This window comes from Dipodomys ordii, unplaced genomic scaffold (genome assembly GCF_000151885.1).
Source record: "Dipodomys ordii isolate 6190 unplaced genomic scaffold, Dord_2.0 Scaffold39, whole genome shotgun sequence".
Taxonomy (NCBI): domain Eukaryota; kingdom Metazoa; phylum Chordata; class Mammalia; order Rodentia; family Heteromyidae; genus Dipodomys; species Dipodomys ordii.
Genome location: NW_012267255.1, coordinates 8,674,651 through 8,694,433, shown reverse-complemented (window position 1 = coordinate 8,694,433; position 19,783 = coordinate 8,674,651). Strand labels below are relative to the sequence as shown.

Genomic DNA, 19,783 nt, shown 5'->3' with positions numbered 1-19,783 from the left:
TGGGAATGTAGCTCAGTGGTAAAGTGCTTGCCTAGAATGTATGAAGCCCTGGGTTCAATTCCTTAGTACCACATAAACAGAAAAAAGCCGGAAGTGGCATTGTGGCTCAAGTGGTAGAGCGCTAGCCTTGAGCAAAAGAAGCTTAGGGACAATGCCCAGGCCCTGAGTTCAAGCCCCAGGACCAGCAAAAAAAAAAAAAGAAAGTTCATCTTTTCACACATATGCTGATATGAATAGTTACAGCCATTTCTGATGAACATTTTCTGTGGGGTGTATATATGTGAGTGTGCCAGTATGAAGGCTTGAACCCAGAGTTTTGGATTCTCTCTTGGCTTTTTTACTCAGAGCTGGTGCTCTACCATTTGAATCACACCTCCATTTTCCACTCTTTGTTAGTTAATTGGAGGTAAGAGTCTCATGGACCTTTCTGCCCAGGCTAGCTTAAAACCATGATTCTCAGATCTCAGCTTCATGAGCAGCTAGGATGACAAGCATGAGCCACCAACAAACGCCCTGAATTTTCTAGGTTTTTAATGTGACATTCAGCTATAGAGTCGAACTATACAATAGTGACCCCTTAACACACCGTGGTCGTCAGCTTGGCATAGGATGCAGACATACTTTTTCTTATGCTCAGCTTCTTTCTTTGCCTTCCTCCTCTCCTCTACTTGTCTCTTTCTCTTGGCTGCTGCTTCTTCTCTTTTCTTCCGTCTCTCCTCCAGTTCTTCTGGGCTCAGAACTCGCTTCCTCTTGGAGGTCCCCTCCACAAGACCAGGGATCAGAACCTGAGGAAGAGCAAGGACCACAGGCAGGAAGGTCAGGTGCTGTGAGTGTCACTCACCTCTGCAGCGCCCTGCACGGAGCAACATGCTGCGTGCTGTCCCTGTGCCACACCGTGTGGCAGGAATAACTGTTCCACCTCACACGCATGGTGACCACAAGGTGCCAGACAGCCAGCGCCATGGCTAGCGCAATCATTTCCACTGATTTCATTAGGAATGAGGCACTTCTAAACAGTACTGTTTTGGGGGGCCTTTTTCCTGGATGGAAAGCATATTCTGCATTGTGGTATTTTCAAATTTAGTCAAGTTTCATTCAAATCTTTTCTACAAATGTATTGTGCAATTCCTTTTAAAACAAAGAGTTCTGTTGGGCGCTAGTGGCTCATGCCTGTAATCTGAGTTTCTCAGGAGGCTCAGATCTGAGGATCACAATTCCAAAGACAGCCTCAGCAGGAAAAGTCTGAGACTCTTACCTTCAATTAAGCAGCAAAAGGCCAGAAGTACAGGTGTGACCCAACTGGTGGAGCACCAGCCTTGAAAGAAAAAGCCTGAGTAACCCCCCAAAACACACAAAATATGGAATAGTTCATCACCTTGATTATCTTAATGATAGGTAGAATCTAGAATATTACACATCATTTATGAAGTAAGGTCACAATTTCCAACAGTGGGGTGTCATGAGACTTTATAGCTTAGAGGAAGGACCATAGGAGCTTTTATCAGCATTAAGTATACAATACACTCAATTTGTTGATTTTCTTTTTGTCAGTTGTGGAGCTTGAACTCAGGGCATAGGTACTGTCCCCTCAGCTCTTTTGCTCAAGGCTACTACTCTAACACTTTGAACAACAGCTCTACTTCTGGTTTTCTGGTGGTTAATTGGAAATAAGTGTCTCATGGACTTGCCTGCTTGGGTTGGCTTTGAACTGTGATCATCAGATCTCAGCCGCCTAAAGTAGCTAGGATTATAGGTGTGAGCCACCAGCACCCAGCTTGCATTCAGAGCCTCATGCTTTTCCTTAGCTTTTCTGCTCAAGCCTGAGTTCTTGATGAGCCACAATACTTCTGGCTTTTTGGTGGTTAATTGGGTAACAGTCTCTAATATTTGTCTGCCTGGGCTAGCTTTGAACCCTGATCCTCAGATCTGCAGCCTGAATAGCTAGGATAACCACCAGCAGCACCTAACCTTGTTCATGTTTTATTATGAGAATAGTTTACATGGCTCTAGGACCCAGATAATTTTTCTCAGTCAACACTCATTTCTCAACAAATTACCGTAAGAGATTAAAATGATCCTAGCTTCATTTTTTGTTCTCTTAGGATGACAGTTTGGAGAATTTATACTATTACATTAAATTAATAGTTCTTACAGTGCCTTTCTTTCGGAGTGACCGTCCCTCTTGACTCATTTTCTCCAACATAAGAGTTTTCTGAAGAGTTACCAGTTGTTCAAATGACTTTTTGTCTTCTTTACTGGGCTCTTTAGAATAATCTTTGCCTTCAAATAAGTACATATGGTTTTCTAAGAACATAAAACACAAAGAGAGAGAGAAATGTTAAGACAATGAAAAACAAGCTGGGCACTGGTATAGCCAGGTACTGGTGACTCACACCTATAATCCTAGCTACACAGAGGCTAAGAACTGAGCATCATGATTTGAAGCCAGCCCAGGCATACAAATCTAAGAGACTATATGTCCAATTAAAGCCAAAACAATATTCAAAGCAGTAGGTAGGGCTAATAGATAACCACCATGTTTTGAACAGGCTGAGACCAGCTTGTGACTTCCTTTCCCATCATGCTCAGGGTGTCCATGGAGATCCATACTCCTCCAAAGACAGAGTTTGGTCCATTTATAATTTGTGGTCTGTACTCTCCCTCCCCCCCAGGCTATTCTTCAGCACAAATCTCAATGAGCTTAGCATTCTCTTATACAATCTCTACTTTTTGGATCAAGCACACTTTCCCCTGTTCCTATATATTGAAGGGGCAAATGAGCAATCTAGAAGAAAAAAAAAAGCATCACCACAAAAACAATCCCTTGGACATACAGTTTCTTGCCTGTTTTATGTGTATGTGCTGGTCATGGAGCTAAAACTCAGGGACTGGGCACTGTCCCTTAGCTTCTTCCCTCAAAGCTGGTATCTACCAGCTGAACCATGCTTCCATGTCCAGCTTTTTTGGTGGATAATTAGAGACAACAGTTTCACAGACTTTTCTGCCTGGGCTGGCTTTAACCCTCAGTCCTCAGATCTTAGTCTCCTGTGTAGCTAGGATTACAGGTGTGAGCCACAGGTGTGAGCCACCAGCTCTGAGCTTATAGTGTGATCTTAAACAGCGCATTCACCCCTATTATCCCACTCGATTTTTGCAATCAGGTAAGAAGGCAAAGCACCGTTTTCCAGACAAGGACACAGAGGCTCCATAAAGCTGGGTAATCTGCCAAGACTGTGAATCAAGTGACAATCAGCCAAGACCAGCAACCAGAGATAGGTAAGAGAATGAGTCGAAACTGAAGTGTATTTAATAACACATGTTACCAAATAATTTATTTCCCCAGCCTTATGAAATTAGCTGTAAGTATGTTTTCCCTGGAGAAAATGAAAGCAAAACATTTTCATTCTCAAGAGATCAATTGCTCCACACTTGTACCCAAATCTAACCAGCTGTAATTCTAATTGGCATTTGCTAATTAAATCAGCAGGGGGCTTGCAATGAGGCACTCTATCAACAAGTGAGAAAAAAAATAAAGAGCTGAGAAGTGTCAGATATGATCAACGTATGTAGCTGCAGACTGCATGAACTTTTCTGCTCAAAAATGTGGATTTTTTTCCCCAAGATAAAGCAATCCTGCTTTTGATTTAGTTTCGGCAGAGGTTGTTTTAATTTCTAGTCTTTCATATTCATTTGTAATATCCTCACTGTGCTCTCCATCTTAATTTTGTAGCCAAGAGGAGGCTGGAGCCCATCTACCACATAGGAAGCCAGACTCATCCATCACAAACAATATCCCATAATGTTCAATGTCCACATGTGAAAATGGAACCAGGTAACTTGAGGGGATGGGTGGGGTTGAGACTGGGGATGACAAGAGAAGGGGCAACAATGTGCAAGATGAGGTGTACTCATAAACTTGACAGATTGGTTTGAGACCCTTTTGTACAACTACCTAAAGATCATTTTTTAAAAAATATTTCAAAAGAAAACAATACAAATTTTAATTCAGCTGAGAGTTCTTTTCAAGTAATTGGTTTGTCTGAAGAAAAATATAGTCGGGCGCTGGTGGCTCATACCTGTAATCCTAGCTACTCAGGAGGCTGAGATCTGAGTATCCCAATTCAAAGGTGGCCCAGGCAGGAAAGTGTGAGACTCTTATTTCCAATTAACCACCAGAAAACTAGAAGTGGAGCTGTGGCTTCAAGTGATAAAGCATTAGCTCAGGGACAGAACCCAGACCCTGAGTACAAGCCCCATGACTTTAAAAAAAAAAAAAAAAGAAGAGTTGCTTGAGCCAGACACTGGCACTCTTTTGAGCCCTAAACCTCTACATCTAGCTTTTTGCTGGCTCAAAGTGGTAGAGCGCTAACCTGGAGCAAAAGAACTCAGACAGGACTGGGAAGGTGGCTCAGTGGTAGAGCACTTGCCTTGCATGCTCGAGGCCCTGGGTTCGATTCCTCAGCACCACATAAGCAAAAAGAAAAAAGCCGGAAGTGGCTCTGTGGCTCAAGTGGTAGAGCACTAGCCTTGAGCTCAGGGACAGCGCCCAGGCCCAGAGTTCAGGCCCCACGACCGGACCCCCCCCCCAAAAAAAAAGAACTCAGAGACAGCACCCAGGCACTAAATTCAAGATCCACGAATAACAAAAAAAAAAACACCAACAAAGTAGGCAGTTGGTTTGAATGGGAAATGCAATTATTTTTCTGAAAACACTAATTTTATTTGTTCTAGTAAACCTTAGAAAAAGGTGAGATTAATCTAGGTGTGAATAGAAATGGATGTAAGCTTTGGTATTTAAGGTGACTAAATGTAACATTAAAAAAAGTGAGCATATGTATCTATTTCTTCCCTCACCTGAAACCCTCAACGACAGTAAAGATTTTCTGAAACAGAAGTCAGCCACATTGGTGGTTCATGCCTGTAATTAATCATAGCTACTCAGGAGGCAGAGATTTGAAGATTGGGGATCCATGCACAGCCTGGGTAAAAAAGTCCATGAAACTCTTATCTCCAATTTACCACCAAGACTGAGTAGAAAAGCCAAGTTAGAGCGCGCACATGCACATGTGCGCACACGCACTGCCCAAGATTAGAAAAGTTAGAGCGCACACACACACACACACACACACACACACACTGCCCAAGATTAGAAAAGTCAAGTTAGAGCGCACGCACACACACACACTGCCCAAGATTAGAAAAGTCAAGTTAGAGCGCACGCACACACACACACACACACACTGCCCAAGATTAGAAAAGTCAAGTTAGAGCGCACATACACACACACACACACACACACACAGCCCAAGATGGCAAGAGGGTAGGGAGAGATAGTGGGAACAGTACGTAGGGTGTTTCAGGGGTCTCGCGCCCTAGCTCATGCCTAGGTTGTGCCATTTACTCTGTCTGGTCGCAACTCACTTCCTTCCTCTTGCTCTCTGGCCTCTCCTCCTTCAGCAGACAGGGCATCTGGGACCCACTGGCCATCCTTGGTTTCTCCTAGGATGGACTCCAGGTCCATGTCACTCATGGTGCTCCCCTCAGAGGACAGAAGTTTATCCAAGCCGAACTTGAGAATCTCACTTAACTTCAATGGAGAAAACAAGAGTCCAGTTAGTTCTTAAGAACAAAAAGCACCAGCTTATGAGTGATCTGCTAAGTGGCTGAAAGAACCCAGGTACGGTCCTTCTCTGGGCAGCCCGCCTTTCCCCTCCTCCAGCAAGATGGCACCAATCACTTTAATCACTCGACCATGCAGAAGCAGAGGTGATGAATGACCAGAGCTGTGGCTTTGACAAGTCTCCATAACAACACAACACTAATTTATAAGCCTCCGTTTTTTTATGTAAGAATAACAGCAATTAAGAATAACAACACTTCTTAATAACAATTCTTTCTCACAGGCCTCCCCAAAAGCCACAGTTAGAGACTCTATCCTAGCTTTTTCACTGCTAAACCTCCTCAAATGAGAAGGCTGCTCCCAGTACTCTACCTCATTCCCTTTGGCATTTGCCCTTTCCTTCCTCTCTCCTCCCTTCCTTTTGTACTGATCCTGGGGCTTGCCCTCAGGGCCTGGGCATTGTCCCTAAGCTTTTTTTGCTCAAGGATGGCACTCTACCACTTAACCCACAGCTCTATTTTGGTGGTTAATTGGACACAAGAGTTTCACAGACTTTCCTGCCTGGGCTAGCTTCAAACCATGATCCCCACTCTCAGCCTTCTGAGTAGCTAGGATTACAGGGAGCACCCACAGGTGTGTGCTCCTGGTTGACTCCTACCTGGAGGTCTGCATCTGCGGAAGCTTTCTGGGTTCCTAGAGTCAAATGGCCTCCTTCTGTGACCTTGTTGGTGAGCTGCAGTTTGGAGGCTGCCTTCCTGTAGACAATTTCTTCCACAGTGTCTCGGCCAATCAGTCGAATAACTTTAACAGACCTGCACGGAAGTCAGTGATAGTGGATAAGATGAGCATCTACAAATTGGAGAAAAATGAGCCAGATAAGTATACATAAAAGGAAGCAAAACCAAACACCATGCGTATACAGGGAACAATTAAAAGGACAAGATCGCCGGGTGACAATGGCTGCCACCTGTAATCCTAGCTACCCAGGAGGCTGAATTCTGAGAATCTCACTTGAAGCCAGCCCATGCAGGAAAGTCCATGAAACTCTTATCTCCAACTAACCAGCAAAAAGCCAGTAAGTGGTGGTGGAGTTCAAGTGGAAAAGCACCCTGGCCCAAAAAGCTACACAAGAGCATGAGGCCCTGAGTTCAAGTCCCAGTAGTGGCACATACACAAAAAGAAGAACGTGGTTTGGCTGGGGGTACAGCACAGTACACAGCAGATGCAAGGCCACAATCCATTTGCACTGAGCATGCGGAAAGGACCTGTCCTCAGGTTCTCGAGGTCAGAAGAAGGATGAAAGGGTGGCTGGCATTGAGCTATTGCCTCTGTGGCCACAGAGATCTGGCAGGGGGATACACAGCGTCTGCACGTCACAGCCATCTTTCTAACAAAGTTTCATGACCCCTCACCCCCTACCTTCTCTTCTCTTTTCTTTCCGTCCTTCCTTTCTTTCTCATCCCCTCCTTCCCTCCCTCCCTTCCTTTTCTTTTTGCACTGTACTTGGGTCTAAAATTAAGGTCTTGGCTTGTCTACTTAAGGCTGGTATTCTACCATTTGAGCCATGCCTCCACTTCCAATTTTTTGCTGTTTAATTCAAGTCTCACAGATGTCTGCCTAAGCTAGCTTCCTACCTGGATCCTCAGATCTGAGCCTCCTGAGTAATTAGGATTATAGATGTGAGCCACTGACACTTGGCTCTCAGCCCATTTTAAACCTGAGCTAGGTCCTGACTTAAAGGTTCTCTCCAATCCTGTTGTAACTGCACCTTTTTATTTTTAGGAAAGTAAGTGTGGATGGACAAGCTGACTCCTGACTCAAGCCCAGGGGTTGGAAGCAACTCTGGGCTGAGCCTGGAGGCCTCTCATCTCCTGACACCGGGACTGTGCTCCTCACCCTCCTTCCCAGGCAAGCCACGCCAGCGGGGAAATGCCCATGCTCAGCTCACTCACTTGTCCTGGCCAATCCGGTGAGCCCTGGCAGCTGCCTGCAAGTCGTTGTGAGGGTTAAAGTCGCTGTCAACAAAAATCACGGTATCTGCTGCTGTTAAGTTCATGCCAACTCCGCCTGGAAGCAAAGGATAAAGGAGTATACTTGGGCACAGAGAGGAGGAACTGGAAGAAAGGTGTGGGCTGGGCTGGGCCACATGGATGAACTGCCATCAGTCAAGCGGACTGGCTTCACGGTGGTGCCCATCCTACTCCAGAGCCCAGTGTGGTATGTGTGGCCTCACACTGTAGGACCCGGGACAATATCATTATTAAATCTAACAGAATGTGGGCATCAGGAGAAAGGAGCAAGGAGGATTTGTAAGTTAGTACCGAGAAACTCTTAAAATCTCTTTTGCCTGAGAACTTTGGTTGAATTTTGCTAGATCAGTTTGCAAAAAAATAAAATAAAGGCCAACTGCTGGTGGCTCACACCTGTGATCCTAGCTACTCGGGAAGCTGAGATCTGAGGATCAGTATGATTTTTGAGCAAAGCTGGCAGTAAAGTCTGTGAAACTCTTTTTTTTTTTTTTTGGGTCTGGTCGTGGGGCCTGAGCTCTGGGCCTAGGCTCTGTCCCTCAGCTCTTCAGCTCAAGGCTAACGCTCTACCACTTGAGCCAGAGCGCCACTTCCGGCTTTTTTCTCTTTTTGCTTATGAGGAATCGAATCCAGAGCCTCAAGGATGCAAGGCAAGTGCTCTACCACTGAGCCACCTTCCCAGCCCAAGTCTGTGAAACTCTTATCCCTAATTAACCAAAAAAAAAGCTGGAAGTAGAAGTATGGCTCAAGTGGTAGAGCACCAGACTCAAGCAAAAAGCCAAGCGAGAGTGCAAGGTTCTGAGTTCAAGCTCCAATACTGACACAAAAATAAACAAACAAATGACATGTTCTTTCAGAAAACAGCTCCAAATGTAAGATGCCTACTGGGTCATTAGTAATACTAGAGCGTTTGATCACACTTGCAAATTACAGCTAGGCAATAAAATCAAGTTATCTCCCTCAGAATACTTTCTTTTGTGCTAATACTGGGATTTAAACTCAGGGCCTCATGCTCTTGCTTGGCTTTTTTGTTTAAGGCGTGAGCTCTACTGTTTGAGCCACACACACACTTCTAGATTTTGGTGGTTAACTGGAGATAGATAAAAGTCTCATGGCCGTTTCTGCCTGGGCTGGCTTCAAACTGCAGTCCTTAGATTTGAGCCTCTGAGTAGCTAGGATTACAGGCCTGATTCACCAGCACCTGGCATTGGTACTTTCATCAACAAGCTCTAGGCAGCCATTTGGGAAAGATTCATAAGCAATCACTGCCACCTAGTGGCAATAGGAGTCAATCACAGAAAAACACTTGAAAGTGGGGGAAAACCTGTTAAACAGGAAAATGTGCAAAACTATAGCAAAAAAGGAATAGCCAACAGGCCAGTTCAGCTGTGCTGGCTGTGAACAGTGATCCTCAGATCTCAGTCTCCTGAGGAGTAAGGATCAGAAGCGTGAGGGGCCTGGCTTGGTTGCTTTTAGGAAGGACACCTATCCCTTTTGTGCTCCACATCTATTCCACAGGATTTGAGATAGAGAAACCAAGCTTATGTAACTTCTGGTCTGCCGGATCCAAGCTCCTCATCTCCCCAGACTGACTTTGGCTGACTTGCTTATACATGGCACTGTACATACATACTAAAGCACTACCAATGCCATGCGTATTATCTGTGATGCATGTTGTATGGAGACATGTGACTCTTCTACAGAGCCGGTGGTTTCATTATAGTTGTTGGTAAATAAGATTGGAAATGTAGACAACACACCTGCAAGGTATTCCTGGAGGAAAAGCAACCAAAAAATATCCCAATTAGATTCATGGCTACTCTGAATGTGGATGAAAATGACACAAAATCCCAGGAGTCTTCTAGGATACAGCTAGGCCAGTGTCACAGCAGACCAATCTCCCTTCCAACTACTCACTCCACGCCTCAAGACCCACTTCTCAGATGAGACGAGCCTCGATGGGTTGATAAAAGAAAAGCCGCCATGCCGAATGCCAGAACCTTGACAAACTACAGCAATGACCCTCAGTCCCTTCCTTTTTGGTAGTTATTTGGTTAGAAGAATCATAAATTCCCATTATCTCACCATGAGGAGGTTGACAGGAAAATACACGGACTGTTGGGAATGTTAAGGGTACTACCTGCTGTCCCACTGCCAGTAACCTACCTGCCCTTGTGCTCAGGAGGAAAGTGAAAATGGGCTGTTGTCCGAAGTTCTTAATGGCCAGGTGTCTCTCTTCTCCTCTCACTGAGCCATCCACACGCTCATAGCTATAGCCTTTATACAAAGGGGAGGAGGTGTGTGAAAATAAGAGAGAAATCTTAACTCTTTAAGAACTCCTTGGGGAATTAAAAAGAAAACGTTGTCAAAACCAAACACCCCATTGACATGCAAGCCTCTACTTTTAATAAAGCCTATGGAAAAGATTGAGAGGGAGACTTCATCTTATAAGCAAACTCAGGGTTTGTTTTTGTAAATGACGCGCAGTTAGTCATGGGCACTTATGAAGCGAACACTCAGCTGCCGCTCTTCCCAGCCCTGATTGTCCATATGCTACAGCAGCTTGCATTTTTTCTTTGTGATGCTACAGAGGCTACTACTCAGGGCCTGCTGCTCTTAGTTACCTCTTTTATTCGGGGCGGGTGCTCTAACCACTTGAGCCACATTCCCCACTCCCAGCTTTTTGGTAGTTAAAAGTCTCTCAGGTTTGTCTGACTAAGTTGTCTTCAAACCGCAATCCTTAGATCTCAGACTCCTAAGTATCTAGGAGCATGAACAACCAGCAACTGGCATCGAGAGTTCTTTTTATGTGTGCTTCTGTATCAGACCTCCCATTCTCACTTGGCCTTCTTGCCCCTCACTGATGGTCTACCACTTGAACCATGCCTCCAGTCTGACATTTTGCTGGTTTATTGGTGATGGAGTCTTGCAGACTTTTCTGCCTAGGCAAGCTTTGAATGTTGATCCTCAGATCTCTGCCTCCAAAGTAGCTAGGATACAGGCGTAAGCCACCACCTCAGACTCCTCTTTTTAGTTTTGAACAGTGTTTGTGAGCTGCTTACTTTTGTAAAATTCCTACCCATCCCATGTTATTCTTCATAGAGCTGCCTAAAAAAAGTTTAGGAAATGAGTATCTAAGGGGAGTTACCTCTGTAATCCATATAGTCTTGGAGAATATCCAACATCTGGGTCATCTGAGAGAAAAGCAGAACCCGATGGCCCCTGGGAAGAAAAACAAAGTAGGAACTAATAACTCAGAGGCAGAAGCAAGCCACACCTTACACTACTAACACAGAGGCGGTGGTGAGCCAAGCGTTTACACTATTAACTCAGAGGTGGAGGTGAGCCATACCTTAAACTTGGGGCTTTACTCTGGTTGTGTTTTTTGTTTTTAATCTAATGTATTGGAGATATGAGCCTCACGGACTTTCCTGCCGGGGCTGCCTTCAAACTGTGATCCTCAGATCTCAGCCTCTTGAGTTGCTAAGATTACAGGTGTGAGCCACCAGTGCCTGGCTTCAAACTCTTCAATACTTAATTCTTAGGATAGCTATATAGATATATAAGACCAATAAAATACAGTCAACATGTGATCATTGAACTTGTACATCCTGAAAGTTGGAAATTGTTGCCAATTCTGAAGTTTAGGTGTCTGAGGCCATAACTGGTAGTGTACAATCCTCGAGCGTTTTCCTAAATGCAGTTTTCCCGCCAGTGACTAGCAAGACCATGACACCCAATCACCAAACACTAAATCTGGGCTTCTTTTTTGGGGGGAGGGAAGGGGGGTTTGTTTTGGTGCCAGTACTGGGGCTTGAACTCAGAGCCTGAGCATTCTCGCTTGGCTTTTTCTCTCAAGGCTGGTGCTCTACCACTTGAGCCATATCTCTACTTGTATTTTTTTGTTGCTGGTTAATTGGAGATTAAAAAGTCTCATGAAGTTTTCTGTCTGGGCTGGCTTTGAACCTTGGTCCTCAGATCTTAGCCCCCTGAGTAGTTAAATCACAGATGTGAGCCACCACTGCCTGGCTAAACTTGGTCTTTTGGTGCCCAATTCAAGTCTCTGGGAAAGAGACTCCCAAGTTCCCCTTACGTTTAAATCAATCCCCGAAGGCTAACAAAAAGGCTGTTTTGGGAGCCTGTCTGCTGATTCACTGCAAGCTGCCAGCAGTTAGTCACAAAAGACACCATCCCTGTGGAGCTAAATGATAAGCTGGAGTGCTGAGGTCAACACACTCCAGTTAACTAGGTAGCCAAGAGAGGCAGGTGTTGCCAGTGCTGGATCAGAACCCCAAGTCCTGTATGAATTCAGGAAAAGAACAGGGTGATCATGGAAAGTGTGGGAGAAAAGTGGTAAAGAAGGAAGAACCTTGGTCAGGCTCTTTTTTTTTTTTTTTGTCGGTCGTGGGGCTTGAACTCTGGGCCTGGGCACTGTCCCTCAGCTCTTCAGCTCAAGGCAAGCGCTCTACCACTTGAGCTACAGCGCCACTTCTGGTTTTCTGGTGGTTTATTGGAGATAGGAGTCTCACGGTCTCTCCTGCCCGGGCTGGCTTTGAACTGCGATCCTCAGATCTCAGCCTCCTGACTAGCTAGGATTACCAGCGCCCGGCTTTTGGTCAGGCTCTTGTAAAAAGGAAGACTCAGTCAATCCCAAGAAATCATTAAATACACCTTGTGGTGGGTGGTTCACACCTGTAATCCGAGCTACTCAGGAGGCTGAAATCTGAAGATCCCTGCCTGAAAAATCCAAGAGACCTTTATCTCCAATTAACCAGCAAAAAGCTGGAACTTTAGGTATGGCTCAAACAGTAAAGCTCCAACCTTGATTGAAAAAAATCAAGCAAGAGTGTGAGCTCCAGAGCTAAGTACCAAAAACAACAACAAAAACAGAAAGGAAGAAATCATTAAGTTTCTCATGATTCAAGTCTGGACAGTCACTAGCTCAGAAACCTAATGATGACCTGGAATACAGGAATGCCAGCAGCTTGTCCAGTAGGTGAAGTTTTCCACTAACTTCAACCAGGTGTTCTCCAATTTCAAAAGGCTCTGGTTCCACACCTGGGGAAGAGAACCCAGTCTCAATAATGTACCATAGGTCAGGCCAGACTCCTCAAATAGAAAAGCCACTATTTACCAGGCTCTGGTGGCTCATGCCTGTAATCCCAGCTACTCAGGAGGCTGAGATGTGAGGAGCCAGGTTCAAAGCCAGCCCAGGCAAACAAATCTATAAGACTCTTGTCTCCTATTAACCACCCAAAAGCTAGAAGTGAAGCTGTGGCTCAAGTGGTAGAGTGGGAACCTTGGGCAAAAAAGCTAAGGGAGAGTGCCCACACCTGAATTCAAGTCCCAGAACCAGTGCATGCATGTGTATACATACACACACTCATTCACACACACACACACTCACCCATGTCAATATTCAGGCTACAGCATCATCCATACCCCTTTCTGATGCATAATATGCTCCAGTCTCTTTCACTGGAGGCATTTGATAATTATATGCATGATCATCTGTTGCTTGATACCAACCACAGAGCTTAACCAAAAGAGCCTAATAAATATTAATCTAAAGAACAAACCCAACCCAAATTCATTCTTCAGGAAACTGAGGCACAGGAAGATGCTAACAGCCAATATATTCAGAAATGAAATCTTGAGCTTCTCATTCTAAAAAAATAAATCCAAGGGGCTGAGTATGAGAGTTCACACTTGTAATTCCAGCTACTTGGAAGTTGAAGACAGGAAGCTCTTGTCTTAAGACAAAGTTTAGACAAAAGTTAGTGACACCCTATTTCAAAAAACAAAGCCAGTAGGCCAGGGAAACAGTGGCTTACACCTATAATCCTAACCACGCAGGAGGCCGAGATCAAAAGGTTGCAGTTTGAAGCCAGCGTAGGCAGGAAAATCTGTGAATCTCTTATCTCCAATGAACTACTCAGAAAAAGCTGGAAGTAGAGCTGTGGCTCAAGTGGTAGAGCACTAGCTCAGGGACAGTTCCCAGGCCCTGAGTTCAAACTCCAGCACTGACAAAAAAATGAAACAAAACAAAACTGAAAGCCAGTAGTGTTGGCAGTTGCCTGTACTTCTGGTCCAAGGCCAGCCTGGGCAAAAGCCCAAAACCTTATCTGAGAAATAACTAAAGCAAAAGGGGCTGATGTATGACTCTGAAGTAGCCTAGGAAATGTGAGGCCTGAGTTTAGACCTCAATAAGGCCAACACAAAAAAAGGAACAAAAAAATAACTGAGAAGCAGACTCAGAGATGGTGCCAGTGATTCATAACTGTAATCCTATCTACTTAGGAGGCTGAAATCTAAGGATCAGGGTTCAAAGTCAGCTGGAGCGGGAAAGTCTGTGAGATTCTTATCTCCAATTAGCTATAGCAAAAAGCTGAAAGTAGAGGTGTGGAGCTCAAAAAAGTGCCAGTTCCTGGCTCAAGCAACTCTTTTTTAAAGTTACAGGGCTTGAACTCGGGGTCTGAGCACTATCCCTAGTTCTTTGTGCTCAAGACTACTGCTTTACCACTTGAGCCATAGCTCCACTTCTGCTTTTCTGGTGGTTAACTGGAGAAAAGATTGGATTTTCCAGCTAAGGCTGGCTTCAAACCATGATCCTCAGATCACAACCTCCTGAGAAGCAAGGATTGCAGGTGTGAGCCACTGATGCCTGGCTCTTGCAACTTTTTTGAAGAATTGTACTACAATTCTGGCCACAGAACTTTCTCAACAAATGGTGGGGAAAGGGCACCACTCACCATCAAACAAGTACGGATGATCCACACACTTTCGAAGCTGGGACAAGACGTTCTGGAGTTTTTTCTTTGCCATCTCATTTTCAAATGCATCTTCCATTTTAAACAGAGAGGGAGGCAGACAGACAAAAAGATAGGTAAATCAAACTACCCATAACTGACAACCAAGTCTCAGTAATTTTTAAAATACTTTGCCACTGGTCAGAACTGGTGGTTCACCCCTGTAATCCTAGCTACTCAGGAGGCTGAGACTGGAGGATCACGTTTAGATGCCAGCCTGGACAGGAAAGTCTCTTGTGACTCTTACCTCCAATTAACCAGCAAAAACCAGAAGTGGAAGTATGGCTCAATTGGATTGCTAGCCTTTGAGTAAAAAAGCTTAGGGACAGTGCTCAGGTCCTGAGTTCAAGCCCTAGTACCAGCACATACACAAAATTGTTTTAATAATGGCTGGTGCCAGTGGCTAATGCCTGTAATCCTAGCTACTCAGGAGGCTGAGATCTAAGGATCGTGGTTCAAAGCCACCGCAGGCAGGAGTCAGTGAGACTCAAATCTCCAATTAATCACCAAAAAGCCAGAAGTAGCACTCAAGTGGTAGGGTGTTATCCTTGAACAAAACAAAAACTCAGGGACAATGACAATGCCCTGAGTTCAAGCCCCAGCACTGCCCACCCCTACAAAAACAACAGGAAGAAGGCCTTCTGATTACCCAAGTCTTTCATCAAAATGGCCTTGTAGTATTTTTTCTGCAGGGCTGACAGGCCATGGTAAATCACTACTTCTGTTTTCCTGGGAAGTTCAGCAGCGACCTCAGCTTTCACTCGTCTCAGCAGAAATGGCTGCAGGAGTCTGTGTAGTTCACTTGCTGTGTAATAAAAACACAAGCTCATGAACTACTTAGAGAACATACAGCAGTTTATTATTTAGCTAGTGTCTCATTTTCACACTCATTCTGCATGCTGGATAGTTATTTTTCATAGTACCCATGCACCTGTTAGTTATATCCCTATAAAGCTAATTCAAGTTGAAAAAGCATTAGAAGGAGAGAGGAAGGAAGGAGGGAAGAGAAGGAGGGAGGGAAGGAGAACAGACAACTGGAGCTCTAGCACCTGCCTTGTTTCAGGCAGACACCCTTGGTTACCAGTTCTATTTACTCTATCAGTAATTCTTATAAATCAGGGCAGTTTCTCTGCTGAGACCCTCTGGAGATGATTTGTAGAAAAGAAACTTGCAGCTAGGCACTGGTGGCTTATGCCTATAATCCTAGCTACTCAGGAGGCTGAGAATGAGGATCACAGTTCCAAGCCAGCCAGGGCAGGAAAGTCTGTGAGATGCTTATCTCTAATGAACCACCAGAAAACCAGAAGTGGTGCTGTGGCTCAAAGTGGTAGAAAAAGAGCTCAGGGACAATACCCAGTTCAAGCCCCGTGACTGACAAAACAAAACAAAACAATGAAAAAGAAACTTGCCTGATGTGGACTCTTTCTCAATATCCTGGTAACGCTGAACAAAATCTTCCACCTGCTCTCTGGAAAAGAGTTCAGGCTCCACAAAACTGAGGAGGGAGTAGAGTTCCGAGAGGCTGTTCTGGATGGGTGTTCCGGTCAATAGGATCCTGAAGACCACTGAGAACTCAATGACACAAATAAACAAAATGAGAAGTCCCTGACAGGCAAGCAAGACTGAGAGATCCAACAAAGAGCCACATGGAACAATGGAATCTGGAGGCTCAAGTTCAAGTTGCCTGATGTAATTTTATTTTTTCAATGCTGGTACTGAGGCTTGGACTCCTGGAGCTTCCCTAAGCTTTCACATTCAAGGATGGCACTTGACCATTTGAGCCTTACCTCCATTATCACTTTTTGCTAGTTAACTGGGAGATGAGAATCTCATGGACTTTCCCACCTGTGGTGGGAAACTATGATCCTTAGATCTCATCCTCCTGAGCAGCTAGGATTACAGGCATGAGCCACCGGTGCCCAGCAATGCTCTATTTAATGTAGAAATTATCTTCTATGGTTTCAAAGTTAAGAAGGGAGAACAATCGGGTCAAGAAGGTGCTGCTATAAGGATGGAAGGATGTCCAATTTGTGAACCTGGGCATGTTCACATGGTATTCAATACGGTTACTACTATTCAGTCTATGTGGGGATTCAAACTGTTAACAAGCACCTAAGACACAGGCATGCACACCTGGTGTTTAAGAAGCTAGCACTACAGCCTTAGAATGACAAGCAAGAGCTAGACCCTACCTACTCCCTTTTGCAAAACTTTATGATACATCAGATGTAAGACATCAAGACTTCTTGAAGTTTCTGGACACTGTGCCATACACAGTCAAAAATGGATGGATTCCTTAGAATTTTGAGAAAGAAATAAGGACAGTAAGAATAAGAAGACTAGCTGGGCAAAGGTGGCTCATGTCTGTAATCTTAGCTACTCAGGAGGCTGATATCTGAACATTGCAATTCAAAGCCAGCCCAGGAGGAAAGTCCATGAGACTCTTATCTCCAATTAACCACCAGAAAACCAAAAGTGGAGTTGTGGCTCAAGTGATAGAGCGCTCGCCTTGAGCTTAAGAGCTCATGTCCAGCACCCAGACTCAGAGTTTGAGCCCCATGACAGACCCCCCCCCAAAAAGAATAAGACTTTTATTGGTACGTAATGAAATACTCATTAGTATAAAAATTTAGTCAGAATTAAAAATTTAGGAAAAACAGCCAGGTGCTGGTGGCTCACACCTGTTATCCTAGCTACACAGGAGGCTGAGATCTGAAGATCAAAGTATGAAGATACCTAGGTAGGATAGTCTGAGACTCTTATCACCAATTAAGCACCAAAAAGCCACAAATGGAGGTGTGGCTCAAGTGGTAGAGTGCTAGCCTTGATTGAAAAATCCAAGAAACAATATCCTACAACGTTACCTCTGTGAGTGTCTTGTGCAGCTGGGAGTTTTGGTTCTTCAGTCTGTGAGCTTCATCCACAACAAGAACACTCCAAGGAAAGCTGGGAGAGAAAATCCAAGCTTTCAGTTGGAAATAAAACATTTATAATCGTAATAAAAAAGCTTTGAACAAGTTGTCATGTCCAAAACGAGATTTACAACGTCGGTGCGGGGGGGGGGGGGGGGAAGGGGGGGGGGGGGGGGGGGAGGGGGGAAGGAGAAGGATTGGGATGGGGGGAGGGGGGAGGCTGGGAAGGGATGGGAAGGGAAGGGTAAACAAAGGAGGAGGTGGCAATGCTTGGTAAGAAATGTACGCATTATCCTGCCCATGCAAGTGTAACCCCTCTGTACAGTATGTTCACAAATAAAATAAAATTAAAAAAAGAAAAAGAAAAAAAAAAAAGCTTTGAACATTGTACACCCTTTTTTGGGGAAGGGTTCAGTTGTGGGGCTTAAACTCTGGGCCCAGGCGCTGTCCCTCAGCTCTTCAAGGCAAGTGCTCTACCACTTAAGCCACAGAGCCACTTCTGGTTTTCTGGTGGTTAATTGCAGATAAGAGTCTCACGGACTTTCCTGCTCAGGCTGGCTTTGAACTGTAATGCTCATATCTCAGCCTCCTGAGTAGCTAGGATTACAGGCGTGAGTCACCAGCACTCGGCTTGTACATCCGTTTTTAAAAGAGGTAAAAACGGTATTAAAAAAAATGCAGAAACCAGTGGGCACCAGTGGTTCACACCTGTAATCAGGGCAGGCAGGAAAAGTCCATGAGCCTCAATTCTCCAATTAACCACCAAAAAACGGGGCTGAAGGCATGTTGTTCAAGTGTGGTAGGGTGCCAACCCTGAGCAGAAAAAGCTAAAGTACAGCACCTAAGCCTAAAGTTCAAGCCCCAGTAAAACAAAAAAAGAAAAGAAAATCTTGTAGCTTTTTAACCACCAGCCCTTCCGTTTAATCTCAACCTCTAAGCCAGCCATTCCTAATAAGAAATTTAATAGTTCCCCATTGGCTAGATAAAGCTGAAGTTTGCAGAAATCAAGTACATAACAAGGACATAAAACAAGTACATAACCACAGAGCAAAAGATAAGAATCTGGAAACTGAGACTCTGGCCTTGCCCCACAGGACCTCATTGACCATACAGTGTGGACATAGAAGACACAAAGTATCAGAGCAGGAAATAAAGATTCAAGTTTCTGAGGTAGCACAACCTACTCACGATTTCAGAAATGAGGCATCTTTCAAGCAAATCTGAAAAATTAAAGACAATTTAAGGATAATATTAATCAGTGTGTGTGTGTGTGTGTGTGTTGGTCCTGAGGCTTGAATGTGGGGCTTCATTCAAGGCTGATGCTCTACCACTTGAGCCACAGCTCAATTTCTGCCTTTTTGCTGGTTAATTAGAGATGAGTCTCTCTTCCTGCCCAGGCTGGCTTCAACCTTCAGTCCTTAGATATCAGCTCCTTGAATAGCTAGGATTATAGGTATGAGCTGCTGGCACAGTGCTGGTATTAATTAATTCTGGTAAGTAAGCTAGCTTCTTGTTTCCTGTCGAACTTAACTTATGGTATTCAACCAAGTCTTTCCTGTTCATAGAAAAACAAAATTTTTCATAATTTTTAAGTAGCTAAGTCTATGAATAGAACTGAGGCACAATTAAGTGGAAAGTCTTGTTTATAATGATCCAGTCTCAGCTTAAATAGCAGGATTTTAAAGCCAGGCACCAGTGCCTCATGTCTGTCATCCTAGCTCCTCAGGAGGCTGAGCTCCGAGGACTGCAGTTCCAAGCCAGCCCAGTCAGCAAAGTCTGTGAGACTCTAATTAGCCACCAAAAAGCCAAAAGTGGAGGTGTGGTACAAATAATAGATCACCACTCTTAAGCAAAAAAAGTTAAGTGAGAGTAAGAGGTTTAAACCCCAGTACTGACACATACTCACACACAAAAAAAAAAAAGAAAGAAAGAAAGAAAAGGATTTAAAATATGACTAGAAAAATAAAATTTAAAGAAAGGTGAGGAGAGCTAAGAGTGCCCCCATCCCATCCCTATTTGCCTGCCCTCCTCCCCCTCGGCCAAGAGGCACTCCAGGGCCCCCACCCTGGGGTGCCCGCAAGAGCCATCAGGAGAACAAGGGGGAAAACACGAGTCCTTCTCTTCCCTCTCTGAGAACGAGACTCAGCAGGCTCTATTCCCAAAGGATGTATATTATTGAAAGTCAAACTTCAAGCTTCTGAGGGCCTGGAGTAGGTACCTCATAGGTGGTCAGCAGCACATGAAAATGCGACTCTTCTTTCAGGCCATGCTGAAGGTGGGCTCTCTCCTCCTTAGCACCTGCGTAGGTGATGCAGGAAAGATCGGGAGCCAATCTAGATGCAAGAAATGGTGAGTGACTCCCAGGGCAGGGGTAGGGTACCTTTCATGGAAGTTTTTGCAATGTGCCAAGCTCAT

At 44.6% G+C, this 19,783-nt stretch overlaps 1 protein-coding gene across 2 annotated transcripts in view; it reads right to left on the bottom strand.

Moving 5' to 3' along the window:
- Positions 1-19,783, bottom strand: part of Chd1l (chromodomain helicase DNA binding protein 1-like) — a 31,462-nt gene that overhangs the window by 6,892 nt on the left and 4,787 nt on the right. For both annotated transcript variants that reach the window (XM_013018357.1, XM_013018358.1), the window contains exons 4-17: positions 19,587-19,701; positions 18,557-18,588; positions 17,321-17,402; positions 15,866-16,028; positions 15,106-15,261; positions 14,400-14,489; positions 12,609-12,705; positions 10,796-10,869; positions 9,814-9,924; positions 7,573-7,687; positions 6,279-6,432; positions 5,422-5,587; positions 2,153-2,304; positions 622-785 (exon numbers count right to left, since the gene is read on the bottom strand). In XM_013018357.1, the coding sequence (XP_012873811.1) occupies positions 622-785; positions 2,153-2,304; positions 5,422-5,587; positions 6,279-6,432; positions 7,573-7,687; positions 9,814-9,924; positions 10,796-10,869; positions 12,609-12,705; positions 14,400-14,489; positions 15,106-15,261; positions 15,866-16,028; positions 17,321-17,402; positions 18,557-18,588; positions 19,587-19,701 (1,671 nt within the window). The remainder of the gene's footprint in view (positions 1-621; positions 786-2,152; positions 2,305-5,421; positions 5,588-6,278; positions 6,433-7,572; positions 7,688-9,813; positions 9,925-10,795; positions 10,870-12,608; positions 12,706-14,399; positions 14,490-15,105; positions 15,262-15,865; positions 16,029-17,320; positions 17,403-18,556; positions 18,589-19,586; positions 19,702-19,783) is intronic.